Here is a 14433-nt window from a genome sequence, read left to right as displayed (position 1 = left end):
ATGTTCTTTTTACATTTCCTGTGTTTTTGTCATGTCACAAAGGTGTCACTTCAAAAACCATTCATGTGACACAACATTTTGTTGATGTTTTATTGTGTAGTTAATTCTTATACGACATATTTTCTGCTCAAACTCTTAATGGGTCTGCCCCGATACAGCATCTACATGTACACATAAATGTACATTACTTAAAAACATAGATAAATAATTAAATTAACAAATGAGTAAAATGTAATGATTTAATTAGTAAAATTAGAGATAAAGGCACCATGGAAGTGACAAAAAGCTGAATTTAAAAAAACAGTTTGTATATATATATATATATATATATATATATATATATATATATATATGTATATATATATATATATATATATATATACAAACTGTTTTTTAAATTATTATATACCGTATTTTTCGGACTATAAGTCGCAGTTTTTTTCATAGTTTGGCCGGGGGTGCGACTTATACTCAGGAGCGACTTATGTGTGATATTATTAACACATTGCCGTAAAATATCAAATAATATTATTTAGCTCATTCACGTAAGAGATTAGACGTATAAGATTTCATGGGATTTAGCGATTAGGAGTGACAGATTGTTTGTTAAACGTATAGCATGTTCTATATGTTATAGTTATTTGAATGACTCTTACCATAATATGTTACGTTAACATACCAGGCACGTTCTCAGTTGGTTATTTATGCCTCATATAACGTACACTTATTCAGCCTGTTGTTCACTGTTCTTTATTTATTTTAAATTGCCTTTCAAATGTCTATTCTTGGTGTTGGCTTTTATCAAATAAATGTCCCCAAAAAATGCGATTTATACTCCAGTGCGACTTATATATGTTTTTTTCCTTCTTTATTATGCATTTTCGGCCGGTGCGACTTATACTCCGGAGCGACTTATACTCAGAAAAATACGGTATATTTATATATTATATATATTTATATTTTACATATTTATATATTTTATATATAGATATATATTATATATTTTTTATTTATATATATAAATATATATATATAATATATATTTATATATATATATTATATATTTATATATATATATTTTATATATATATATATATAATGTATATTTATATATATACATATATATTTTTTATTTATTTATTTATTATAGTTTATAAACATATACATATAATATACATTTATATATATATTTATATATATATATATATATATATATATATATATACTGTGTATATATTAGGGCTGCAACTAACGATTAATTTGATAATCGATTAATCTGTCGATTATTACTTCGATTAATGATCGGATAAAAGAGACAAACTACATTTCTATCCTTTCCAGTATTTTATTGAAAAAAAACCGCATACTGTCACCATACTTATTTTGATTATTGTTTCTCAGCTATTTGTACATGTTGCAGTTTATAAATAAAGGTTTATTTAAAAAAAAAAAAAAAAAAAAATGTTTTAATTTTTTTTTTTAAAGCCTCTGCGCATGCGCATAGCATAGATCCAACGAATCGATGACTAAATTAATCGGCAACTATTTGTATAATCGATTTTAATCGATTTAATTGATTAGTTGTTGCAGCCCTAGTATATATATATATATATATACATATATATATATATATATATATATATATATATATATATATATATATATATATATATATAAAATGTTTGCCTTGGTGCCCTTCTAACTTGCCTTGATGCCCTGAAATATGAGTCCTCCTTTAAGGCAACACTTGCCTTGACCTTAAAAAGTAAAAATTTGAGGCCTGATTTTATACGTGTTTTCTTTTCTTCTCATCAGATATAAAATAACCCCCCATGACGTGCATGAAGACCTTGCCGAGGACCACCGTGATTTGAACAAACGAGCCCTGGCCTTGGTGGAAGTGGCCGCCGACTCCTTGATCGTGACAGGGCGCAAACCCATCCCCTTGATGATGGCCACGGTCTTCCTGGCCTGGCAGTCCTTGAACCCCAACCGGGTTCGCCTCAAAATGACCCTGGAGAAGTTCTGTCTCATCGCCAAGATGAGGAAGCACAAGGCGGCCATGACGAGAGTGGCCGAGATAAAAGGGGCGCTCTGCAAACTGGGCAAGGAGATCCCCTGGGTCACGGACGCGGTGACTCCGGAGAACGTCGTCAAGCACGTGGAGGATATCGTCGAGAACAGGTCCGCTTTGTTACGGAGCGCTTTGAGGACCCATGAGGCGGCTTTGCAGCAGGACAGTGGCGAGCCGACAACACCCGAAAAGGCTGAGCAGCCAGCGGACGACGAGAGTGAAGCTGCTCAGCGTCCGCAACCAAACTGGGGGGACAGGGTGCTTTTCGCACCACCGTGCGTGACTCGCCCCAAGAAAAGGAAATTGGAGCCGGAAAGTCTGAAAGATGTGACGGGAGACGAGGACATCTCTGATGGGGAGATCGATTCGTACATTCGCACCCCGCGGGAGGCCAGGGAGTTCGCTTTGTCGCAGGCGGCGTTGCTGACGCAGAGTGAGACCAGCAAATGAGGTCAGTGAGGAATGACGCTGTAGTCCACACACAAAATGATGTACGTCTATCCCAAATTATTGCTGTACACCAGCTGCACCCCCACCAAAAAAATAGACATTATAAGAGAGATGTGCAAGGTCAGCAAAATTAAGCACATAATGTCCATTTTGGAGAGAGAGTGCAACATTATGGATATATTTGTATTTATTGTTTGTAATTATGTTATATTATTGCAAATTTCTCAGCACATTATGTTCAGTAATGCAACTTTTTGTATATGGTGTTTAAAAGAAAGAAATAAAAACCCATTTACCTCTAAAGGCCTAGTGGCCACATGCGTGGACAGCACCTTTTAGCTCTTATTTCCAAAAATTGTGTACACTACTGAATTGGGGTCTTTTGGCCGCTTATGTGGACACTTATACTGCCATCTGGTGGTGTCAGAAGAGTATAACATACAATGGAATTTGGAAAAAAAAAAAGTGTAAAAATAAAAATTAGCACGTCACTACACATGAAGTACACGTTTGTGTACTTATGGACTAAGTACATCATATCAAAAGATGATTCTTAGTTTGTATTCTAATTAGGGTCCAATAAGCCCAAATAGCAAAGAGAAATTAAAAAAAAGCATGTAAACAAACAGCTTGGGCCTTAAGAGGTTAAATAATTACTGAAATGTGTCATTAATTAATTATAATTGGATGAAATACATAATTAAGGTGTCATTAATTTAAAAGTACATTTAATTATTTGATAAATTATTATTATTCAATTAATTATTTCATGATTTAATGAATTATTTCACGTTTAAATGATCCCACATATTCATGAAATAAATAAAATAGTGAAATAATTATACAATGAATTTATTAGATTTTTCATCAAGTCATAAAGTAGTTTTTTAAATTGGGAAGTAATGTGAAATAATTACATCATCAAATAATGAATTGACAATACAAAATGATTAATTAGATAGTGAAATAATTAACTAAAGGATTAAATAATAACATATCATTTTTAATTGTGTCCCATTTGACCCTCCATACTATTTTAGTTTCACCATGTTTATTTATTATTGCTGTTTTGGGGGGGGGGATATTCAACTATAAAAGTGGTTGTATATGTTTATTAAAAATATATGTAGGAAGATACACAAACTGAATCCAATATTCTAGTCTTTTTTTTTTTTTTTTTGCTTCAGTCTTTATTCATAACGTCTGTCATAATACACAGTTGATTTATATACAGCAGCAAATATGAGGAGAGTGAAACAAAAACAGATTTCACAGTAATAAAATCACCACCTAAAGAAGCTTTGCTCCACTTGAAACACCCAAATCTGCATATTTTGCACCAAATATCAGCAATACAGGCATTCTTCCTTCAAAACATCTTCACGACAAGCGTTAAAAACATGTCCATTATTTGGATTCAAGTCAATTCATTGTAAACATGATGACAAATAACGCCATACAATTACTGAGCGGCCCGCAATATCCATTAGGCAAAGCGGTAAAAAGGTTGTCCATCACAATATCATCGTCCAACGAGACAACATAAGACAATAAATTAAATGGCACACAAGCAGGCAACACAAATCATCAGCGATTGATTACAAAACTTCACAGCGGAATTCACACATTTCCTTGCTGCCGCTTGTTGCTAGGCAGACTTTATAAGGCTCGGTCATAAGGGTGTGACAGCACACCATAATCACGGTTTGTTCGGTACGTATCTCGGTTATAAAGTCACGGTTTGGTTCATTTTTGGTACAGTTATGAAACAAAATTCCAAACATAACCGCTCTGCTTTAATCTAAAGGCCTTAGTGGCCACATGCGTGGACAGCACCTTTTAGCTCTTTTTTCCAAAATTGTGTACACTACTGAATTGGGGTCTTATGCCGACATATGGACACTAATACTGCCATCTGGTGGTGTCAGAAGAGTATAACATACAATGGAATTTGGAAAAAAAAAAGTGTAAAAATAAAAATTAGCATGTCACTACACATGAAGTACACGTTTGTGTACTTATGGACTAAGTACATCATATCAAAAGATGATTTTTTGTTTTTATTCGAATTAGGGTCCAATAAGCCCAAATAGCAAAGAGAAATTAAAAAAAGCATGTAAACAAACAGCTTGGGCCTTAAGAGGTTAAATGTTTTATATATATATATATATATATATATATATATATATATATATATATATATATATATATATATATATATATATATATATATATATATATATATATATATATATATATATATATATATATATATATATATATATATATATATTAGGGCTGCAACAACTAATCGATTAAATTGATTAAAATCGATTATAAAATTTTTTTAATATTTTATTTTATTTTATTATTTTTTTAAATAAACCTTTATTTATAAACTGCAACATGTACAAACAGCTGAGAAACAATAATCAAAATAAGTATGGTGCCAGTATGCTGGGTTTTTTCAATAAAATACTGGAAAGGACAGAAATGTAGTTTGTCTCTTTTATCCGATTATTAATCGATTAATCGAAGTAATAATCGACAGATTAATCGATTATCAAATTAATCGTTAGTTGCAGCCCTAATATATATATATATATATATATATATATATATATATATATATATATATATATATATATATATATATATATATTATAGCGAAACATGCTAGCAAACGTCTAGAGGGTAATTACTTTAATTATTGAAATATTATTTCATCTTTAGGAAGAAGTAGTTCCCTATTGACTGAAGTGTAGCATTAATAGGTCCATTCTTCTGAACCTCACAGTAATATCTGATTGAATGCTAAAAACTTTATGACAGATTGCCTTAAAACGGAATGGAATTTAATTTTTTTTTTACTGAATGAGACACCCAGAATGTACATTAAAATAAAGAATGTACGATTTACAATATTAACTATGAAGGATAAAACACTGAATATTGACAACATATGAACGTCACACTCCCTCTCCATTGACATATTTTACAATCAAGCAAAAACGCAACAAAAACAGCAAAATATGAACACAAAGGGTAAAAAAAAAATAGTCCCTGACACTCACATTTCAGGCTGACACTCTGTGGAAACGCTCCCCACCCACACTGCTCGGTGCCTCGTCTGAGCTGCTGTGACTTAGGTTACCATAGTAACTGATTAGATTACCATAGTAACTAATTAGATTGTATGTTGAAGAGGTTTATTTAGCCTACTAATGTGTATTTATAAGTGGTTGATTTATGATGAAGGCTGCAGAAGCAAGATAGCCGAAACTTGTCAGGTTCAAAACTTTCCCTTACTAGCCTATAGGGCTGGGAATCTTTGGGTGTCCCACGATTCCATTCAAAATCGATTCTTGGGGTCACGATTCGATTCAGAATCGATTTTTTTTTCTTTTCTTTTTTTCGATTCAACACGATTCTCGATTCAAAAACGATTTTTTTTTTTATTTTTTTATTTTTTTAATGAAAACAATGCACAACAATACCATAATAATGCAATACAATTTCAAAACAAAACCCGACCCAGCAACATTCAGAATAGCAATAAACAGAGCAATTGAGAGCACACAAACATGACACGGAACAATCTAAAAGTAGTGAGACAAAAATGAATTATCAACAACAGTATCAATATTAGTAACAATTTCAACATAGCAGTGATTAAAAAGTCCCTCATTGATATTATCATTACAAACATAAATAAAAAAAAAAGAACAATAGTGTCACAGTGGCTTACACTTGCATCGCATCTCATAAACTAAATGTCTAATGATAATGTCAATGAGGGATTTTTAATCACTGCTATGTTGAAATTGTAACTAATATTGATACCGTTGTTGATAATATTCATTTTTGTTTCACTACTTTTAGAATGTTCCGTGTCATGTTTGTGTCTCCTCTCAATTGCTCTGTTTATTGCAGCTCTGAGTGTTGCTGGGTCGGGTTTGGTTTTGGAATTGGATTGCATTGTTATGGTATTGCTGTTTATTGTTTTGTTGGATTGATTAATTAAAAAAAAAAATTATAAAATTTTTTTTTTTTTTAAATCGATTTTTTTTAAAATGAGAATCGATTCTGAATCGCACAACGTGAGAATCGCGATTCAAATTCGAATCGATTTTTTCCCACACCCCTACTAGCCTATATAAATCAACCACTTATAAATAAAAACTAATTATATTACCATAGTAACTAGTATATCATGCAAAAGAGCAGATTCCAACCATTGAAATACTTTGTATAGTTGAAGACTTACGGCAATTAGAAAGCATCACTGCACATCATAATGGCAGCTACACTTTCCATCTTTAAAGATCTAAAAACAAATATTTGGGAATGTCCGGCGGGCCAGATTGAAAAGCTTAACGGAGGTCTGATCTAACAGGTTGTCAATAAACTTTTCACATCAATCGCTGTAAAACTGGACAAACAGAAATACAGTATGCCAATATTACTTGCATTACATACAAGACTAGCGTTAGCTCGATGCTAATTGACATTGGAATTGCCATTGACATGCTACTGGTTAGCATTGGCGGTTTTCCACACCTCCAAATCGGACAATGACATACGCAACACACGTTAATAAGCACGTGACTAACATCCTCGACAAAGGACAAGGCTAGCACCTTCGACTTAATGGCCACATGCGACTTCCTGTTCAACATGTAGAACCCGATACCTGCTTGCAAATGTTGGCAAACAGGAGACTTCAATGATTGAAGAGGGTTTTCCAGCTGCTTCTCCTTGGCACGATCGCTAGTCCGACACGATTTGTTTACTGAGTGACTATAGATAACTTCAACTCTTTACGTAGGGAACTCATTACACCTGTGTCCTGTCATCAATCGCACAGCAGGGAAGGGATTGATATGGCCCCTATTCCTGGGTGGATCTGCCGTGAGGTGGGGTTAATCCTTTTGCAATGCAGTCTGCTGAAAATGATGGAAAGTGTCACTCTACATAGCGGAAGCTGGCAGAAAACATTTTTTTCTTAGATATTTAAAACTACTGCCATCTGGCGGCTAAAGTGGTTACTGTCACGTTTCATGTGTCAGGTAAACCGTGACAAATTGGGCCGTATGAATCATCTGTAATTTGGCCTGTCGTTGCCACCATCGCAATAGACTACAGACTGCGGTGAAGTAGGCTAGCTTCGTCGCGTGGAGAAGCCTACAACTTTTGGTTCTGTTTTCCGCTCCGTATGCTGAATGGCAATGTACGATATATATCTCGATATTTTTTCCTTAAAGTAAAAACAAAACACAAAACAGTCCTAGTTACCTGAGATACTGAGTATGTCATTATTTTGACTTAGTAAATATTGACTTACTGAGACAAAAAACGCTTATTTACAGTAAGTCATTAATTTGACTTAGTCATTATTTTGTCTTAGTAAGTCAATATTTAGTAAGTCAATATTTACTAAGTCAAAATAATGACATACTCAGGTAACTAGGACTGTTTTGTGTCTTAGTAAGTCAATATTTTCTAAGTCAAAATAATGACTAAGTCAAATTAATGACTTAACTGTAAATAAGCGTTTGCAATAAGCGTTTGAAAGAAAGAGTGAGTTGACTTACTAAGACAAAAGAATGACATACTCAGTATCTCAAAAGAATGACATACTCAGTATGTCCGGTAACTTGAAGTGTTTTGTGTCTTAGTAAGTCAATATTTACTAAGTCAAATTAATGACTTAACTGTAAATAAGCGTTTGCAATAAGCGTTTGAAAGAAAGAGTGAGTTAAGACAAAATAATGACATACTCAGTATCTCAAAATAATGACATACTCAGTATCTCAGGTAACTGGAACTGTTTTGTGTCTTAGTAAGTCAATATTTACTAAGTCAAATTAATGACTTAACTGTAAGTAAGCGTTTGCAATAAGCGTTTGAAAGAAAGAGTGAATTGACTTACTAAGACAAAATAATGACATACTCAGTATCTCAAAATAATGACATACTCAGTATCTCCGGTAACTTGAACTGTTTTGTGTCTTAGTAAGTCAATATTTACTAAGTCAATTTAATGACTTAACTGTAAATAAGCGTTTGCAATAAGCGTTTGAAAGAAAGAGTGAGTTGACTTACTAAGACAAAAGAATGACATACTCAGTATCTCAAAATAATGACATACTCAGTATCTCAGGTAACTTGAACTGTTTTGTGTCTTAGTAAGTCAATATTTACTAAGTCAAATTAATGACTTAACTGTAAATAAGCGTTTGAAAGAAAGAGTGAATTGACTTACTAAGACAAAAGAACGACATACTCAGTATCTCAAAATAATGACATACTCAGTATCTCAGGTAACTTGAACTGTTTTGTGTCTTAGTAAGTCAATATTTACTAAGTCAAATTAATGACTTAACTGTAAATAAGCGTTTGAAAGAAAGAGTGAATTGACTTACTAAGACAAAAGAATGACATACTCAGTATCTCCGGTAACTGGAACTGTTTTGTGTCTTAGTAAGTCAATATTTACTAAGTCAAATTAATGACTTAACTGTAAATAAGCGTTTGCAATAAGCGTTTGAAAGAAAGAGTGAGTTAAGACAAAATAATGACATACTCAGTATCTCAAAATAATGACATACTCAGTATCTCAGGTAACTTGAACTGTTTTGTGTCTTAGTAAGTCAATATTTACTAAGTCAAATTAATGACTTAACTGTAAATAAGCGTTTGAAAGAAAGAGTGAATTGACTTACTAAGACAAAAGAATGACATACTCAGTATCTCAAAAGAATGACATACTCAGTATGTCCGGTAACTTGAAGTGTTTTGTGTCTTAGTAAGTCAATATTTACTAAGTCAAATTAATGACTTAACTGTAAATAAGCGTTTGCAATAAGCGTTTGAAAGAAAGAGTGAGTTAAGACAAAATAATGACATACTCAGTATCTCAAAATAATGACATACTCAGTATCTCAGGTAACTGGAACTGTTTTGTGTCTTAGTAAGTCAATATTTACTAAGTCAAATTAATGACTTAACTGTAAGTAAGCGTTTGCAATAAGCGTTTGAAAGAAAGAGTGAATTGACTTACTAAGACAAAATAATGACATACTCAGTATCTCAAAATAATGACATACTCAGTATCTCCGGTAACTTGAACTGTTTTGTGTCTTAGTAAGTCAATATTTACTAAGTCAATTTAATGACTTAACTGTAAATAAGCGTTTGCAATAAGCGTTTGAAAGAAAGAGTGAGTTGACTTACTAAGACAAAAGAATGACATACTCAGTATCTCAAAATAATGACATACTCAGTATCTCAGGTAACTTGAACTGTTTTGTGTCTTAGTAAGTCAATATTTACTAAGTCAAATTAATGACTTAACTGTAAATAAGCGTTTGAAAGAAAGAGTGAATTGACTTACTAAGACAAAAGAACGACATACTCAGTATCTCAAAATAATGACATACTCAGTATCTCAGGTAACTTGAACTGTTTTGTGTCTTAGTAAGTCAATATTTACTAAGTCAAATTAATGACTTAACTGTAAATAAGCGTTTGAAAGAAAGAGTGAATTGACTTACTAAGACAAAAGAATGACATACTCAGTATCTCCGGTAACTGGAACTGTTTTGTGTCTTAGTAAGTCAATATTTACTAAGTCAAATTAATGACTTAACTGTAAATAAGCGTTTGCAATAAGCGTTTGAAAGAAAGAGTGAGTTAAGACAAAATAATGACATACTCAGTATCTCAAAATAATGACATACTCAGTATCTCAGGTAACTTGAACTGTTTTGTGTCTTAGTAAGTCAATATTTACTAAGTCAAATTAATGACTTAACTGTAAATAAGCGTTTGAAAGAAAGAGTGAATTGACTTACTAAGACAAAAGAATGACATACTCAGTATCTCAAAATAATGACATACTCAGTATCTCAGGTAACTTGAACTGTTTTGTGTCTTAGTAAGTCAATATTTACTAAGTCAAATTAATGACTTAACTGTAAATAAGCGTTTGAAAGAAAGAGTGAATTGACTTACTAAGACAAAAGAATGACATACTCAGTATCTCAAAATAATGACATACTCAGTATCTCAGGTAACGTGAACTGTTTTGTGTCTTAGTAAGTCAATATTTACTAAGTCAAATTAATGACTTAACTGTAAATAAGCGTTTGCAATAAGCGTTTGAAAGAAAGAGTGAATTGACTTACTAAGACAAAAGAATGACATACTCAGTATCTCAAAATAATGACATACTCAGTATCTCCGGTAACTTGAACTGTTTTGTGTCTTAGTAAGTCAATATTTACTAAGTCAAATTAATGACTTAACTGTAAATAAGCGTTTGCAATAAGCGTTTGAAAGAAAGAGTGCGTTGACTTACTAACACAAAAGAATGACATACTCAGTATCTCAGGTAACTTGAACTGTTTTGTGTCTTAGTAAGTCAATATTTACTAAGTCAAATTAATAACTTAACTGTAAATAAGCGTTTGCAATAAGCGTTTGAAAGAAAGAGTGAGTTGACTTACTAAGACAAAAGAATGACATACTCAGTATCTCAAAATAATGACATACTCAGTATCTCCGGTAACTTGAACTGTTTTGTGTCTTAGTAAGTCAATATTTACTAAGTCAAATTAATGACTTAACTGTAAGTAAGTGTTTGCAATAAGCGTTTGAAAGAAAGAGTGAATTGACTTACTAAGACAAAATAATGACATACTCAGTATCTCAGGTAACTTGAACTGTTTTGTGTCTTAGTAAGTCAATATTTACTAAGTCAAATTAATGACTTAACTGTAAATAAGCGTTTGCAATAAGCGTTTGAAAGAAAGAGTGCGTTGACTTACTAAGACAAAAGAATGACATACTCAGTATCTCAAAATAATGACATACTCAGTATCTCCGGTAACTTGAACTGTTTTGTGTCTTAGTAAGTCAATATTTACTAAGTCAAATTAATGACTTAACTGTAAATAAGCGTTTGAAAGAAAAAGTTAATTGACTTACTAAGACAAAAGAATGACATACTCAGTATCTCAAAATAGTGACATACTCAGTATCTCCGGTAACTTGAACTGTTTTGTGTCTTAGTAAGTCAATATTTACTAAGTCAAATTAATGGCTTAACTGTAAATAAGCGTTTGCAATAAGCGTTTGAAAGAAAGAGTGAGTTGACTTACTAAGACAAAAGAATGACATACTCAGTATCTCAAAATAGTGACAAATTCAGTATCTCCGGTAACTTGAACTGTTTTGTGTCTTAGTAAGTCAATATTTACTAAGTCAAATTAATGACTTAACTGTAAATAAGCGTTTGCAATAAGCGTTTGAAAGAAAGAGTGTGTTGACTTACTAAGACAAAAGAATGACATACTCAGTATCTCAAAATAATGACATACTAAGTATCTCTGGTAACTTGAACTGTTTTGTGTCTTAGTAAGTCAATATTTACTAAGTCAAATTAATGACTTAACCGTAAATAAGCGTTTGCAATAAGCGTTTGAAAGAAAGAGTGAATTGACTTACTAAGACAAAATAATGACATACTCAGTATCTCAGGTAACTTGAACTGTTTTGTGTCTTAGTAAGTCAATATTTACTAAGTCAAATTAATGACTTAACTGTAAATAAGCGTTTGAAAGAAAGAGTGAATTGACTTACTAAGACAAAAGAATGACATACTCAGTATCTCAAAATAATGACATACTCAGTATCTCAGGTAACTTGAACTGTTTTGTGTCTTAGTAAGTCAATATTTACTAAGTCAAATTAATGACTTAACTGTAAATAAGCGTTTGCAATAAGCGTTTGAAAGAAAGAGTGAGTTGACTTACTAAGACAAAAGAATGACATACTCAGTATCTCAAAAGAATGACATACTCAGTATATCAGGTAACTTGAACTGTTTTGTGTCTTAGTAAGTCAATATTTACTAAGTCAAATGAATGACTTAACTGTAAATAAGCGTTTGCAATAAGCGTTTGAAAGAAAGAGTGCGTTGACTTACTAAGACAAAAGAATGACATACTCAGTATCTCAAAATAATGACATACTCAGTATCTCAGGTAACTTGAACTGTTTTGTGTCTTAGTAAGTCAATATTTACTAAGTCAAATTAATGACTTAACTGTAAATAAGCGTTTGCAATAAGCGTTTGAAAGAAAGAGTGAATTGACTTACCAAGACAAAAAGAATGACATACTCAGTATCTCAAAATAATGACATACTCAGTATCTCAGGTAACTTGAACTGTTTTGTGTCTTAGTAAGTCAATATTTACTAAGTCAAATGAATGACTTAACTGTAAATAAGCGTTTGCAATAAGCGTTTGAAAGAAAGAGTGCGTTGACTTACTAAGACAAAAGAATTACATACTCAGTATCTCAAAATAATGACATACTCAGTATCTCAGGTAACTTGAACTGTTTTGTGTCTTAGTAAGTCAATATTTACTAAGTCAAATTAATGACTTAACTGTAAATAAGCGTTTGCAATAAGCGTTTGAAAGAAAGAGTGAGTTGACTTACTAAGACAAAAGAATGACATACTCAGTATGTCAAAATAGTGACATACTCAGTATCTCCGGTAACTTGAACTGTTTTGTGTCTTAGTAAGTCAATATTTACTAAGTCAAATTAATGACTTAACTGTAAATAAGCGTTTGCAATAAGCGTTTGAAAGAAAGAGTGAGTTAAGACAAAATAATGACATACTCAGTATCTCAAAATAATGACATACTCAGTATCTCCGGTAACTTGAACTGTTTTGTGTCTTAGTAAGTCAATATTTACTAAGTCAAATTAATGACTTAACTGTAAATAAGCGTTTGCAATAAGCGTTTGAAAGAAAGAGTGAGTTGACTTACTAAGACAAAAGAATGACATAGTCAGTATCTCAAAATAGTGACATACTCAGTATCTCCGGTAACTTGAACTGTTTTGTGTCTTAGTAAGTCAATATTTACTAAGTCAAATTAATGACTTAACTGTAAATAAGCGTTTGCAATAAGCGTTTGAAAGAAAGAGTGAGTTAAGACAAAATAATGACATACTCAGTATCTCAAAATAATGACATACTCAGTATCTCCGGTAACTTGAACTGTTTTGTGTCTTAGTAAGTCAATATTTACTAAGTCAAATTAATGACTTAACTGTAAATAAGCGTTTGAAAGAAAGAGTGAATTGACTTACTAAGACAAAAGAATGACATACTCAGTATCTCAAAATAATGACATACTCAGTATCTCAGGTAACTTGAACTGTTTTGTGTCTTAGTAAGTCAATATTTACTAAGTCAAATTAATGACTTAACTGTAAATAAGCGTTTGCAATAAGCGTTTGAAAGAAAGAGTGCGTTGACTTACTAAGACAAAAGAATGACATACTCAGTATCTCAAAATAATGACATACTCAGTATCTCCGGTAACTTGAACTGTTTTGTGTCTTAGTAAGTCAATATTTACTAAGTCAAATTAATGACTTAACTGTAAATAAGCGTTTGCAATAAGCGTTTGAAAGAAAGAGTGAATTGACTTATTAAGACAAAAGAATGACATACTCAGTATCTCAAAATAATGACATACTCAGTATCTCCGGTAACTTGAACTGTTTTGTGTCTTAGTAAGTCAGTATTTACTAAGTCAAATTAATGACTTAACTGTAAGTAAGCGTTTGCAATAAGCGTTTGAAAGAAAGAGTGAATTGACTTACTAAGACAAAAGAATGACATACTCAGTATCTCAAAAGAATGACATACTCAGTATCTCAGGTAACTTGAACTGTTTTGTGTCTTAGTAAGTCAATATTTACTAAGTCAAATTAATGACTTAACTGTAAATAAGCGTTTGCAATAAGCGTTTGAAAGAAAGAGTGCGTTGACTTACTAAGACAAAAGAATGACATACTCAGTATCTCAAAATAATGACA

General features: G+C 32.0%; 1 protein-coding gene across 2 annotated transcripts in view; it reads left to right on the top strand.

The window, feature by feature from the left end:
• Positions 1–14433, top strand: part of brf2 (BRF2 RNA polymerase III transcription initiation factor subunit) — a 38931-nt gene that overhangs the window by 8976 nt on the left and 15522 nt on the right. The window contains exon 4 of one of the 2 annotated variants that reach the window (XM_062030967.1): positions 1816–2525. In XM_062030967.1, the coding sequence (XP_061886951.1) occupies positions 1816–2524 (709 nt within the window). In that variant the 3' untranslated portion in view covers position 2525. Of the gene's footprint in view, positions 1–1815; positions 2828–14433 lie in introns of those variants that run through there. The other variant, XM_062030966.1, reaches the window with a different exon arrangement.

The sequence above is a fragment of the Entelurus aequoreus genome, linkage group LG21 (assembly GCF_033978785.1).
Source record: "Entelurus aequoreus isolate RoL-2023_Sb linkage group LG21, RoL_Eaeq_v1.1, whole genome shotgun sequence".
Taxonomy (NCBI): domain Eukaryota; kingdom Metazoa; phylum Chordata; class Actinopteri; order Syngnathiformes; family Syngnathidae; genus Entelurus; species Entelurus aequoreus.
Note: the sequence above shows the minus strand (reverse complement) of the source record. Positions and strands in the feature narration are given on the sequence as shown.